This window comes from Pyrgilauda ruficollis, unplaced genomic scaffold (assembly GCF_017590135.1).
Source record: "Pyrgilauda ruficollis isolate IOZ18807 unplaced genomic scaffold, ASM1759013v1 scaffold19, whole genome shotgun sequence".
Taxonomy (NCBI): domain Eukaryota; kingdom Metazoa; phylum Chordata; class Aves; order Passeriformes; family Passeridae; genus Pyrgilauda; species Pyrgilauda ruficollis.
Window position 1 is genome coordinate 5676635 of NW_024518095.1, and position 15531 is coordinate 5692165.

At 41.8% G+C, this 15531-nt stretch overlaps 1 protein-coding gene across 1 annotated transcript in view; it reads right to left on the reverse strand.

Moving 5' to 3' along the window:
• Window positions 1-1578, reverse strand: part of MDM1 (Mdm1 nuclear protein) — a 22503-nt gene extending 20925 nt beyond the window's left edge. Inside the window, exon 1 of the mRNA XM_041465648.1 lies at window positions 342-1578. Coding sequence (XP_041321582.1) covers window positions 342-497 — 156 coding nt within the window. The 5' untranslated portion in view covers window positions 498-1578. The remainder of the gene's footprint in view (window positions 1-341) is intronic.
• Between the last annotated feature and the right edge of the window lie 13953 nt (window positions 1579-15531).

Below are 15531 nucleotides of genomic sequence, written 5' to 3' on the forward strand. Positions count from 1 at the left end.
GCCTGCGCGGCGGCCGCCCAGGGCGGGCGGGGAGGGCCCGGCCGCGCCGCTTCGCCACGGGCCCGGCGCTGAGGGCCGTGTTGGCAGCTGGCGCCGCAGCGGTGCTGCCGTGGGTTGTTGCTGCCGTGTTGTCCACGTTGAAAGACTGACCCCGGTAACAGTGCTGTGCGGCCGGCGCTGTGTGTCTGGGGAAGCACAACGGGGAGGCACCCGCTGTTAATTGCATCGCAAGGTCTGCGGGATCTTGGAGCCTGGATACAAAAAAATCACGTGTGCACGCATGCAGCTGTACGCTGCTACAAAAATAGCGTTTCGGGAAAGGAAAAAACCAAGTTTCTTACCCTTCTGGAGCCTCTGCGATGGCGTGTCAGCTGCCGGTCCGCCTTCGCCGCCTCAGCCGACCTCGCCACCCGGTCAGGAGATCCTAATCCACCTTCTTGTTCACATCTTCCCTCGGGAGTCGCTTTTCTCACTGCCTTCCCCCTGCTAATCTCCATCCTGACTGGTTTGGACTGTATCCCATTACAAAGAACGGAGAGGGTGGTAAGGAAAGAAGAGCCGAGGTGGGCGCACGGCCGGAGAACGGCCGGGCGGTGTGTTTACACTCGCTGTTGCCCGTGGCTGCCGAGCCTCCCGCCCCGTGCTCCGGGCCACCGGCGCCTTTCTGGGGAAAGAACTGCTCTGCTCCTGAGCGAGGGCTTGTTCCCCTGCCCCTGCAAAGCCCCTCCAGGCCCGGGAGGGATGTCAGTGCCAGACCCACTCACTCCAGCAGAGCCTCGGTCCGCTGGGACCGTGTATGACTGCTGGGCGACAATTTGTTACTGTCGGTGTGAGGCAGGGGAGAGCACCGATCTGTAATGAAACGCTTACGAGCAAAGTAAAATGCTCTTCTGCATGTGAACAGCAGCGGAGGAGCAGAAGGAAGGTGCTGCATTGATAGTGTTTTCAAGTTTCACACATCTTTCTTCACTAACTTCATGATCAAGACAACAATTTTGGTATAATTTACTTGCCGATTACGCTTGAAACCGCTAGGTTCACCATATAAAGTTGTTGAGTGTGTCATTACAGTGATTTATTTCATAATTTTCAATCAGGTCTAGTTCAGTACATTTCCTAAAGTAGTGTGCAAACTTGCTACAGAATGTGAAAAGCCAGCTGGCAAAAATACAATGTTCAAAATACATATTCCAGGTTTGCCAGAAATCTTTCCTCTTTGATATGTATGGAAACCAGGCCAAACATAATTTCCGTATGTTTTTAGGGTGTTTTTCAATTACCAAACCACAACAATGCTTTTATAAATGGTTTGGGGCTGTCTGAATTTCATCTCCAATTTCACCTCAATTGTAGATGAAATTGATTCTTTAGTGCAGAAACATAGGACATCACGGCATCCTGATATGCAGATTTTTGTATTTCTTCATGTCTCTTTTTATTTTTTTTAAGATAAAACGCAATAAATTATCCTGAAACAATGGAATTCTCATCCCTCTTTATGCACTGATGGAAATTGCATTTTAGATCTTCTCCTTATAGCTATGGGCTAGGAATAGCTTACGTGGGGGAAGCACTTCAATAAATATGTCAACCATTGAGCTACTAGTGTCTTTACTTCATGTTTTTTATCACTGCTGATGTATACCAGCCACTTCAGGTTCATTGCTGAACATACAGGTATTCAAGGCAATATGATGTAAGAATGCTAAGATGCTTAGGCCAGTAACAGTATTTCCATATGAGAGCTGAATAAATAAATGAATAATGAAAACATGGATCTGTGTGTAGAAAAAGTTGTGCTGCATTCACAAACTCACAGTCTGGCAAAGTAGGGAAGGATTTTTTCCAGTTTTCTGGAACATGAACTTGCAGGGACTGATGTAAGTGTGTATCCCTCAGTAACTGGTCTGTATAATTTATTGGATCCTGTTGTTTAAAGAAATAAGCATTTAAAGCTTGTGTTACATTACACATCTAAGTAGTTTTGAGTTCAAGTCACTTCGCATTTCTGTAACACTTGAGAGGTTGACCATCTTCCTTCTTTATTTCCTATAGAGCAAATTTAAGTACTTTAATTTGCCTTGCTGATTCTTACTCCACATTTAAATTATCTTATTTTTGTTCTTCAAATTAATCAAAAGAGGCAGTTTCTTTCGGTAAACCGTGTACAAAAATTCTTTTATTTTTTTTTATGTGTATAATTTAAAGTGAGTAATCTTTGACCCATGTTTGCTTTCCCATCAACTTCACCAGATTTTGCTATATGTCCAGACCTAATCATTGACCTTTTTTATCTCTTGACACCCACACTCTTGAGTCTTGACTTCAAGACTTGAGCAGCTTTCACTTCAGCCTGTGAACAGCTAATTATTACATCTAACAAAATAGAGACCTTCCCATGACCTGTTTCTCTTGCTGCTTGTAAGCTCAGGTAATGCAAGCAGCCTTCCCTTAGGGAGCTGGTAACCTGAAGTCTCTTCCTTTTGTTTTGACACTGGTGATGTGTCTTGCCAAAACTCAGAGCATGATGTATCAGCAGCCCTCCCTGCAGCCAAAGAAGGCTAGACGCAGCTTGCTGTGAAGCCTGACAACTCCACTCCATGTGTCAGCCTAAAGGGAATCAAACAGGAGCAATGAAACGTGTTTTCTGTCTCCAGAGTCTGTAGCTTCTGGCACTCACTGGTACAGGAGTAAAGGAGGAGTGGTAGCACAGCTGGCCTGGCTCAGGTCCCATTGTTTTACTCTTAAGAGCAAGTGTTTCTTGTGCAAACTTGTCCCAGCTTATTTTACAACCTATTTAGAAACTGCAGTGTTAAAACTACTTTCATTTTAGGACTCATTTCAATCCCTTTTTCAAGTGACAGAGCTTATCCAGCAGTCATTAAAAGGGCAGTGTTTTGTTGCTTACAGCGGTCTGGATTTGAAGATATCCTGGCTTCATGTCCCTGAGCTTGGCAAAAGCATTAACTCTTATCATCTTAAAGTAGTTTGTCTCTCTAGTACAATTTCATTCTGAACAGCAAAATAGCTTATATAGTCCTTCTTTATAGCTGTAAAAGAGGTCATAAACATGAAATATGGATTGACAGATCCAACTCTCAACCTACCATCTACTTATTTGTGTATTGTATGTTCTTAGGGCAAGACACTATCAAAAGTGATGGCTGCCTTTGAGAACTTCATCTTTAACCCCCAGGACCAGACACTTATAGCAGGGCTTTCCATAATCAAGGGCTGACAACCTCCATGGCAGCCCAGGGTGATCTTGGGTCTAAAATGTTTTAGATCAGACCATTTTAGAAATCAGCATCCTTAGCCCTTGATTCCTCCCTCTTTAAAGTGAGAATAATGAGATTTCTAACCATGGTTTGATACCTGCTAATCATGAGGGTTGAGTTTTTTGTTTTTAATAAAAGCACAAGGTGGTTTTTAAAAAGTGTAGAATTCCGGTTCAAAAGCAGAACATAGTATCTCAAATATGCGTAGATGATGCAAGGGCAACCATGGCCAACTTCATTTTTTAAATTAGAAGAAAAAAGAAAGTAGGAAGGCATGTGTCATTTTGATCTAAGGTTTGCCCGAAGAGCACAGAGAAGCCACAGATGCTCATCCCTCAGCGAAGGAGATTGTATCCACTTTGTAGGTATAAACAACAGTGATCTCTGTTTCTGTAGGGAGCACAGGGCACTGCTTTGTAATATGTGTGCAGCTCTGTGCACTCAGTCATTACCAGTCGACGTGACTGTTCATACTGTAAAAATAATCTCCTTTTTTTTTTTAAAGGTGCGTAAGATTTGTGCACTGCTGTAGCAAAATTGTGCAATGCTGGCATAAATAATCTGTTCTGACAGCCCCTCAGGGAGTAACTCCTGTACACAGGATGTGTGAGTATTATCCCGGGATGATCTGATGCATTGGTAAGTGCACTGTAACAATGGAAACATGAGATGGGCCACAAGGGCAGTACCATGGCTTTGGTGGGCAAGCTTAACTGGGTTGGCAAGGTAATGCAGCTCAGTTTCAAAAGGGAAGGCAAAGAAGCTAATAGTCACGGTAGATAGAGAATTCCCCATGTAGTATTAAGAAAATGTTTGGTAAGAGACTTTAAGTGAAATCTTTGGCATTTTTCATTTCTTACTTTGCATGCCATTTTTAACAATAATCTGTTATAGCACTATTGGTGCCATATGCATACATCAGTAAGAAATCACACTTCCATGATGCTGACTCATAGCCATTTAGAAGGGAAGACTCATTAAATAAATTAGCCACACTGTCCAAAGGAGATTGTTCTTTGTTTTAGAATCTGGATGTGAGCAGCTATCCCTGCAGCTCTTGGCAGCATCCTTCGGGAGGTGGACAGGCAGAAGTCTGTTCAACAGCCCTGTAGGACAGAATGACAATCTTGTTCTCCTGGCCTTTGTCTGCCCTAGGTACACACACATCAGCTGGTGTACACATTTCTTACCTGTATTTAGGTATTGCAGGAAATCTGTTTGACTGTGTACCTGGTCCTGACACATGGTTGTGGCTGTTCACAAGCACAAGAGATTCTGAACATTCTGTATAAACCTTCAGTTACTGCAGATCAGCTTTGCAGCTGGACTTGTGTTAGGCAATACACAGGAATATTTTAGGACACTGAATACTGCATCAAAACGCTGCGGCCTTATGGTGCAAAGTGCTGCAGGCACATGATTTGAATGTGCTTAAAAAGTATTCCAGTTTTTATTGGTTTTGAGTATATTCTATCCATACCACACCAGTTCTCCCCAGACAATATAAAGCCAGTATAAATAACTAGGAACTCTGTACTCTGGATAATTCACCAGCAGGCTCCTGCCTGGTAGGTGATGCAGTGCCACACAAATCAAATGTTAATGATCTTGTCAGCAGGTCCTTACTAAAGCTGAAATTTCTTAATTGTCTGAGTTTCACTTCTGTCTGACATACATATGAGCACAAAGAAATCTAATATTTACCACCACAGCTGTTTTTGACTTCGTTCCCCATCTGCAGCCCCCCAGGGACACCATTCGAATAATGTCTTGTGTAAACAGCAGCTGGCAAAAATCCTGAAGTCCCTTCCACATCAGATATGACACATGCTGTGTCACTGTGACACACATACCTTGAGTTTCTTCAAAAAGTTATTTCCTCCAGGTAACGTTCACCAAGGAAACTGAGCAAGCTGAGGGTGTTCCTGGAGGGCCTTACTCATCTCTGGCTGGAGACAGCATCATCTTTGTGTTGGCTGCAGGGGACGCAGGTGTGGAGCTACAGGCTGAGCCTGGCCCTACCCCTGCTGGTCCCAGGGAGAGGCCCAGTGGTCTGTGTTGCTCTCTGGGGACTTGTTAATGAGATTTGCCGAATGCAAGACTTATGCAGCTGATCCTTAGTCCACACATTCCCAGCTAAAGGAGAGCCACCACGTGGGGATGGGCTGAGGCCAGGCAGCAGCACTCTCTCTCAGGTAGTGACTCTGGCAGCAGTTCCCCCAGGACAGGGCTAGGTCCCAGCTGCAGCCTCCCCATGGCACCCCTTGGGGACTTCTGCCTTGGCTGTACTGACTCTGCATCCTTCCCAAGCCCTGGCAGCCAGACCTCCCAGTGGCGGGATCTTCTCAGGACCTTTATAAAATGGGCACCGTTTTTACAGCCGGCCTGCACAAATAAGATGGTTTCTAGTATTTTCTTTCAATCTGTGCCAAAATCTAAAGTTTCCAATACCACTTGAAAAGGAAAATGCCACCTAACCAGCAATCTGGTCCTTATCGCAGCGGCTTGGTCTCTGTACCCAAAATTTAAGTTTCAATCAATTTAGTCTTGGATGTCTTTTCAGCTTCAGATAAACCAGAGCTTTGTGTACTTAATAGCTTTCAGAAAATATCTGCAATTAAATATGATACTTTGAATTCATTTCAAAGTACCTGACTTGGTGTGGCACACTTCCAAAGATAATTTCATTAGGGTTTTTCTTTCTGTGGCAGTACCTGGGAAGAAAATGCTGAAACTTTCTTCTCCTAAGTGGCTTCCACTGAAATCAATGGAGCAAACTAAGAGGTACAGTCTGCTGAAAGAATCACTTTTCTTTCCACAGACCATAGCTAAATATAGGGCCATTGGCTGATCATCTCTGCTAAGAGTTCTGAAAAGGAGTATGTCTTATAATCTTTTGTTTTCTAGTCAATGGCTTGAGCTTGGCCATGTGAGTGGTGGTTTGATGTTATTCATGAGAACCATCAGTTGTCAGTTCTGGCCAAATCTGAATAGACTTTGTTGGTTTTTCACCTGGAATGGCAGCAAAAGGTTTTGTGATAAAAGTCTCCACCTGCAGATGTGCTGGATGTCATTATCATCAGTTGCAATGAGCTGTCAGAATCTAACCCTCAATGACAATATCAGGTGAAGAGATAAAGTTATAACTGTTGTATACTGAAAGTTCTGTTTATGTAAAGACTAACATTCCTGATGACCTCAAGAGAAGGAAAAAATAAGCTTCTTCTGAACAGAAGGATGTTGAAAGCATTAACCTAAAGAGGACTGTCATAGTGAATTAAAACCAACAGTCATGGTACTTAATTATTTTTAAAGGTTACTTCAGGCAGGTGTTCCACCAATTCTACTATCATAGCCAAGTTGAAATTATCTCAGCAGACAAAACAGTCCTTCATCCATATCAGGATGTAAAGCCGCAGGTAGTAGTAGGTAGGTTTGCAAATATCCATTTAAAAATAGAAATGTGCAGGGAAAACCTCTTTCTTTTGAAGAAAAGAAACTTATGCTGCAAGTTTCCATCTGGGTTTGTATTTGCATATATAAAAAAGTAGAGTTAACATTTTCAGAATATCCCAGTGGTCCTAGTGTTAAAATTTTTTTTAATGGGTGAATGTCTGACTACACAGTGTCCAGCATAGCAGCATGGTAAAGACAGACTGTTTGTCACTAATTAACGCCCATTTGCAGAACTTCTGGGGCCACTAAGGCAAGCAGCAAACTATATCCCACCTTATATTTGAAGAAAATTTGCCTTCAGTGTGGCACTGACTTCCCACAGACCATTTTCTTTGATGGAAAATATCTGGACATTAAATATTCCATATGCAATCACCTGATGACAAACAAATATAAATTTTCCAATGGAAAAGTATCAAACTTTCCAAATATTTTGCATTTTTGCTGAAAAAAACAAAACCAAAACCAGGAGAGTTTCAGTCTGCTCTGGTCTTATCGTAAATTAAACTTTGTAAAAATAATACCAGGAAGATGTCTGAGAATGATTTGGCATGTTAATTGAACACTACAAACAGGATGCAAAAAATCAATCCAGCTTGACTGCATTATCACACCTGATACATTATTCTTAGGTTATAGAATGGTGTTTTTTGAGATTTTCTCCATTTTTCAGTCTCTCCTTTAAGTGTGGGTCATTCTGGCAGCTTCTGTGAAGTTGTTGCTTTTTCAAACTTAGAAAAATTATTTGTCATTTGATGTTTGATTTTTTTCCCTCTGCTCCTTCCAAGACATATGGTCATCCTCAAAATTTTTTTTTGTTTTCATGAAAAGATGTGAAAACCACTGTCTGCGTTGCCGAAGGGACTCCACACGGTGGGACTGTCACCACTAGGTGGCAGGAACCTGATGCAGCAGAAAACATCTCAAAAAACGCTAAACATCAGTGCTTTGCTGAACAGCGGCCATCCAGTAAGTGGAAAGGCCACCACCGCCCCAGCACCACGCCAGCCATCAGCACAGGACTCCTCTGGAGAGCCCGCTTCGCTCTGGTTTGCACACCAGTCTTCTGAAAACGGGGGAAGGAGGATGTGTTTGGAGCAGAACCTCAGTGTTGCCTCCTCCCCCCAAGCAAAATGAAAATCCATTGCTAATAATAAGGGGGTTTTCTCTATTTCTGCAGCATTCAAAGTATTTAAAGCACAATTTTTTTTCTCCCACTTGGAGCTGCAGTGATGCGGACAGCTAGGACCACATCATAAAAGTAAGGTTAGCTGGCTGCCACTGTGGTCCCCATTCCCTTTGGCTGTGGCCACACAGCTCACTCAGTGCCACCTTGTGTTTAGGTCCCGAGGTTCAAAGTGAAATATCCCAGCAGCGCCTTGCCCCCAGGTCAGCACTGACCCTGCACTGCAGCTCTGGGGAGAGAGAGCTGCTCTCATGCTGTCCTCTGAGCACACTGTCAACCTGGAAGGCTCCAAATTATTGCTCTTCAAATAGGTATTAGAGATCCCAAGATAATTCCAGTTAAAACAAGTGATCCTCAAGATTTCTTTAGGGATATGCACTCTAGCATACTGCTGATTTCTTATTCAGATTTGCTAGTATCTAATCCATTCCTTTAAGCAGCATTTCGAGGTAAATATGGTAATTGATCTCTCCTAAAATACAGAAAAGCTGGCCTTGCTATTTATGACAAAGGAGACTAAGAGCCACAGAAATACATTTTGGTTAGGTTTGCAAGTCTTGGTTAAGCTTTTGTAATAATTTATTTCTACATTATAGATGTAGAAGGCACTTTAAAGGGAGAGAATATCTGCTTTAAATGTGGTATCATATATGCAGAAGGCACTCAAAATAAAGAATATTAAGGCCCTTGTGCTAAAGCACCTATGCTTTAAATGAGATTAAGTGCAGGATAAGAAGACAATAAACAAAGGGCTGGATGAAAAGCTGGCAGTAGTGAACAGTCAGACTTAATAATATGACCATATCTTATTTCCTCCTCAGATTTTTTTAATACAGTAAATTTATTGTAATAGGATTTCTGGACAGCATCCGCTTGAAAGCCTGCACAGAGGTTAGCAACAGAAGACTGGAAAAAAAAAAAAAAAAAAAAAAAATTGAGGCATGTCAAAAGATTTTAAGGAAGTCTGAGGCTGCAGGAAGAAAAAAGATCAGAGACTGTTGCTTTAAAAGTGGGTTTAACAATTCCCAGTTCTTACACAGACAGCATACTTCAATATATTATTCTAAGTTCCTGAGTCATTTGTGTCAAATGTGAATTTGGTTTGGTTTCCTGGAAGTGTGATGCTACACCCAAACATTGCAGTCAGGAGGTTATGCACATGAAGCCAGTCAGAAACTGCGAGGGTAAGAAAGAGTTCCTTACAGGAAACTTGATTTTTTGGCAGAAAACTAATTTCTCAATTTTGGCCAGTGAGGTAAGAAAGAGGGGAAATATGCTTTTATGTATAACATAGAGGAAGGCAAACTATTTCTGAGAAAAACCTTCATTTTGCTAAAACCTGAGTTTTCATTAGTACAAGCTTCAGTCATCAATTCTCAAACATTTCTAGGGCATGTTGTGTATTCTCACACTGCAAGTCCCTTGCCCAAGAAGTACTACAATTTACATGCAGTTGTCAATTTTATGCCATTTAGCAACAGATTTGTTGTGGACTCTTAGAAACCCTGAAGCTTGGGGCTTGTATAGGACAGAAGCTTGCTCAAGGGCTTTTGCTTGTAGCAGGATTTCAGCTCAAGCAGAGATGTTTCACCATCCTATTCCCCTGTCTGTGGAGCAGAGCTTGGTCTCACCCTATTTCCCATTGGAATACCCAGTCTTTGTGAGAAACCCAGTGTCCCTGGTCCCACAGCAGTGCCAGGGGCACAGCTGATGCAGGAAACAGCCCAGGGAGCAGACCTTGAAACAGCACCTGCAGGGTGAATTACTGGGACTCAGTGTTTGCAAAATAAATAAAAATAAATTTTAAAAAAATAAAAAAGTTTTTTGTGAATCCCAGTTCACATCAGGGATGCACCATCAAAACTCTGCAAATGCAAAACATCCAATAATCACACTCTTCCTTTCTAAAGAGGGGCGGGAATTTGTGCTGTTTCACAGACAATTGGTGTGTGCTATTTTTGAGATCAAAAGAGAGAGGCACTCGTTGCATCCAGACCCTGGAAAGTGCAGCCCTGGACTTCCTCATAGAAATCTGCTTTTCCCCTCTCCAGCCCCACCCTTCACATGCCCCAACCCAGAGTGCACAAAGATACAGCATTTCTTTTCCGCTCAGCTTTCCTGAGCAAAATGGCACGTTTGTTAGTGTTGGTCCTATTACATTTGGATCTGTGTTACAATGAAAGGAACTCATTTTGACCAAATCTTCCTAGGACAATCTCTGGGCTTATTAGCTCTTTTGTCTGTTAAAGCTAAAAATCTATCTAGAGATCAGCAACTGGAAATCTGCTGTCCCAGAAGAAGCAATGGGATCCTTAGTATTTTATATTCCTGAATGAAAGTGTTTTCTTTGGTCAAAAGCTTGCATGATAGTGCTGTTTGAGGTGCTACACCAAACATCTGTACTCATTTCCATTTACTGCGAGTGCACTGGATCAGTATTCAAACACTGTAATTTGCTCTCTGTGATACCACCAAGCATCTAAAAACTGTCTGTAAAACCTGGGTGGTTAATGTGAACCAGGCATTTTTAAATAGATCAGCTGGCCCACCCATGATTACAAGCGTGAACATAAGGCAGCATGTTTTACAAGGTCAGTTCCAATTAAAGCTCCTCTCCCAACCCAAATATCTTTAATCTCCAAAGACTACTTGTATGCATCATTTCACTTATGCAAGTCTGTTTTGTGATTACTTCCAATTACTTCCCTGCCCACGTAGCTTTCTCACCCTCATCCGTCACGGCTGTGAGTACACACGTAGAGATCTAAGTGGCCCTTGTGTACTACAGCTGCTTTCCTCAGGTGCTCCTTTGTAAGGCAGCCTTCAAAACATGATTTAACACTTGAGAGCAAGCTGGCATGTGGGGGAAGGAACTGCTCAGACGATGATGCTTAGTAGATCATGTTCCTGCTATTTTAGTTACTAGTTTCACTTTTTCTGTCTACAGTGTATTCACAAGTATAAAGTTGCAGAATTACTAAAAAGAGCGCAGGAAAGGGAGTTTTGATAGTAAAAATAAAATGAGATTTTAGTCTTAAACATGAATTAGTGTCAGAACTCCTGATCTATACTGGAGGAAGGCTCAAATGTCAAGGGTAGATCTTGATCTTAATTTTCTGCATGGAAATCTGAAGTAGCTCCACACTTCATCAAATGTTTTGGTGGAAACCTCACTGAGAGCACAGTGTGAATCAAAGTGCTCAATCCAGGACGAAGAAATGGAAATTTGTTCCAGCCCATTTTAATTAAAAAATAAGTTTTAACATTTTTAAAATGTATTCTAACTGTAACAGCAAAGGTCAATCAGGACACAGACCACTGTAGTATTTGAACAGAGAAAAAAGGCATCTGTCTTCCAAACTCTGCCAGAATATACTGATTTCTTTCTTACTTTTCAACAGGCATAAGAAATTATGGGCTTCTGCAATTGTTCTATGCCAGGAAAGGGGAGTGATTCTGTCTGATTCGATATTTGAATGCTTTGCATCAGCCCCAAAGGACAAAGGAAGGTGGGAAACAGCCAGTCTCCTGACCTGACTGCCCTCTCTCTGGGGAGCTCTCGACCAGCACCAAGCTGCCACGTACTCCTTGGTGCCTCAGAAGACGAAAGGCAGGGAGGGAGATGGCCAAGCCTGTGGTGCTCCCATCCCATCTGTCATCCAGTCCAGTAGGACACTCACTCCTCAGGAGAGCAGAGCAAGCAGAGCAGCCTTTGGGCTATAACTGGCTTTTCTAAGACTCTGCTCAGCTCGGGTGTGCCCAAAAATCAGACCCAGTGGAGTTACACCAGTATGCATGAGAGCAAATTATGGCTCTGGCTTTTTAGTTTCATTGTTTTGTGTTGGTGATGCAATATGACTAATTTGTTAGGAATAACAGTCCTGCACTCAAATCTGCCCCTCTCAGAAATAGATTCCATGCAGGCTCATTAAGGGTAACCGTTTTAGAAAAACAAATGCAATTTGCCTTAGTTCCTGAGAGCAAAATAACTTTAAAGTAACAGATATTCCTTTCAAACTACACCATCTTGCTGGTGTATTAAGTGTAGTATTAGGTGGCATCATGCCTCATTTAAATAGTGCTCCTCAAAAAAAAAAAAAACTACATAAATATTTTAAAACAAAATGGTCTCCCTTAAACAGACATTGCCTACTGAGGTCTGGAGTTTGATGGTGTGGGACTGTCAATGCAGTATTATAGAAATAATTGGGTTCTGTGTGCTCCCAGTTGGGATTGGGGGTGAGCTATGAAAATCCTCTTCTGTTTCTCTCTGACTATTGTGTCAAGTATGTGAATTTCTGGTGAACTTTTCTTTCATTGGCATAGAAAGATGCGAATATCTGTATTAGTTCACCTCACCCAAAACACAAGAGGCCAGAAAGGTTTTACCTGTGTGTGTCCTCCAACAGATTTAGTCTCCATGATTTCACAGATATACAAATCTAGCCTTGGATGTTAAGCATGGGTTTCCTAGGAAAGCTGGTGATTGGAAGAACATGAATAAGAGTGTCATAAAATGTCAAGTGTTCTGGAACAATATTCACTTCAAGATAGAAGGAATTCCTTTGAATATGAAAATTTTTTTGGGAATGCCTAAGAAATTTTCTATTGACCTATAGCAGTTGATCTGAAAATTCTGCCTCGATGCTTCCCATAATTTTTCAATTTGAAAATTTTGTAAGGTCGTATTAAAAAACAAGAAATACTAGTAAAGTTACCTTCCTAATTTGGTATATTTATTACATATGCCTGCATAATTAATTTAGATTTTGAGGAGAAAAAGAACAAGTGTATACATTTGAATGAAACAATACAGCATATATTTATCATCAAAATTTGCTGCATTGTGTGTATGTTTTCTACTTCTTACAGAACATCTCCAAATCATGTCTGATCTCTGCTGGAACTCACACAATGAGTAAATTAGCAGACAAACTGTAACTGGAGTGTTATCCCCAAAAAACACATTTTTTTGGAGACCGTGTCTGTGCTTACTTTGTGCAAGAGCTGCCCATGAGCAGACAAACTGTAACTGGAGTGTTATCCCCAAAAAACACATTTTTTTTGGAGACCATGTCTGTGCTTACTTTGTGCAGGAGCTGCCCATATCCTGAGGAGTCAGTAGTTATACTTGTTATGACTAAGGTAGGCCTTTGGAGCAGATGTTTGTATTGATTTGATTTCGAGGACACACATCACTGGAGTGTCCAAGTCACCTTAGGCAGCATATTTCAGGACTATGTATAAAGAATATTGATTTTTGGATGCCTGTTTCTAAATGGAGAAAACGCAACATCTGCATCTTTCTTCTCCCTGAACTTGCACCTCGTATTTCTAATTCCTTCCATGCAGACTGGCTATAAAGCATTTTCTTACATTATTCCTTCTGCATGTTCCTAATACTTGATTCCACAGAAGTCAACAGCACGATCTTCACGTGCACAAGATCAAACCTTGAAGATGTAGATTAAGACCAAGGTGAAGGAGATAATCATGCACTAGTCCTGCTTCACACTTTCATACTGAAAGCCCCTTTCTGCTAGTAAACTGCGTGCAGTGCTTTGTCCAGATAAAAATACTTTGGAAGAAGCCATGCTGTTGCAAAGGATCAGACAGAAAATATCTGTCCCTCACACATTACCCCTACAAGCTCATTCCTGATTCCCTGGGCATCATCATAGAAACAGAAAACAGAGTGGAAAAACCAAATGGTCCTGTGAGAAGAAAGAAAATGTATCACAGCCTAATCACTTAGATCTCAAGGCAGAACCAAAGATTTATGCTGGGTATCCTTGTCACTTTGGATACTGGTATTCACTGGTACATTCTACTGAAGATTATTTTCTTCACACATTTTTGCAAGTGCAGCTTCCAAACAGGACCACAGTATAAGCTCAGGTTTAAATTAGCAGAAAGTTGTGATCTGGAGGCTGTTGTGTGATGGTGCCCAGTGACACTTGTGAATTAAGATGGCCACTGCAAGGAGTGAACATTGCACGTGGCCTCGTGTGGCACACTTTGCTCTGCTTCTTTGAGCAACACAGGAATGGCCAGACTAAATAAAGTTCAAAGAGTGGGCCCAGCTCACCATGCAGAGGCATATAGCATATTTAAATTTACACCTCAAATTTTTATCCAAATTGCTCATCTAAGCTACGCTGATGGATACAGGATACTTGCGTTAAAATCTTCACCTCGTTGACAAATAATAGGCTATTTTAAGTCTTGCAATTGTAGCACTCCAGTTGGATGATGTATGACTAATTTGGTGACTATGGAGAGAGAATATTTATACTAGTTTATTGGTTATGTTCTCTATTAGTGTAGGAAACCCATCCATTATGCTTTAGCAATACATATGGAAGGTTTTAAAAGTGCCTTTGGCATTGGGACCTAATATGAAATATATTGTCACATAAAGTTCTTTCATAAAATCTATCCCGGTTTATCACAGCAACATTAGGAAATCAGTAGAGATTATTTTTGTGAGCAAAAGGTGCAGAATTTGGCCCAGCTTTTGATTGCCTGAATGGATTTATGCAATTGCTGCTGCATTTATTTCTGTTTGTAACTAAATGCAAGTTGCTTTTCATGGGAACTTGAATTGTGCCCTGCGTATTATTTTCATGTGTTGAAAGAAGCATTGATGTATGATAGGAGCCGGTATAAAACTTCCAGCGGAAGGCTATTAAGACACACTGAACTCATTAGGTACATTTATCTTGTATTATTTTTAATAGAAGTCCAGATGACTGTGTATCCCCATTACATCTCCCTCAGCTTCCAAAAAAACTTTAAAAGGCCTAAATTATCAAATTATTTGTCTTTCAAAAACCAAGTAAGTTTCATTGACAATCTAACACAACTCTGAGGGGCCGTGGAGGCTGCCTCTGTAGCTCAGTGACTGCAGCAGTAGGAAGACCCAGACCAAATCACACCTTTGGGCTGCATATCCTGCCTTCCCAGCTGAATGCCCTTAATTAAGGCAGAGTTACTCTGCGTGCAAGGAAACCTCTGCAGCAGAAGAGGTAGTACAGTAAAATAAGTTGAAAGCTGGTCCCCAGCAGAGGATGTGTGGAGTCAAGCATCCTCAGGCAGCAGAAGACATCCAGCCTGGGTTCACCACATCTTAGGAATGTTTCTCTTCAGGAGAAAGAAAGGAAGCAGAGATGTGGCACCAAGAATTTTTGAGCAGAGACGTATGTACCACAGCATCCCTTAGGAGGACAGACTCCCTAATTGCAGTAGCTTTTATATCTCCCCTGGCCAGGTACCTTATTGTCCCTCATCTCCACAAACTGCCATGGCTCAGAGCTGTAGCTCCAGTAGGTGACAGCTGATAATTTATGAAGCATTTCAACTTGGCCTGTAGCAGGGATTTTTCTATACTGCAGTGAAAGTGAAAACTCACTTCTACACCATTAATATCTACACAGATGTCCCAGCTGAACGAAGTCCTCTGCACCAGTACTTGCTCCACTCTGGCATCACACTTCCACAGATATCTTCCCCACCACTCAAGCGTGAAGCACTCTCAGGGTGCCAGCTAACCATCATGTTCTTCCAGCACCCTTTCCTCATCTCAAATGATGTTTGCTACATTACATTCTA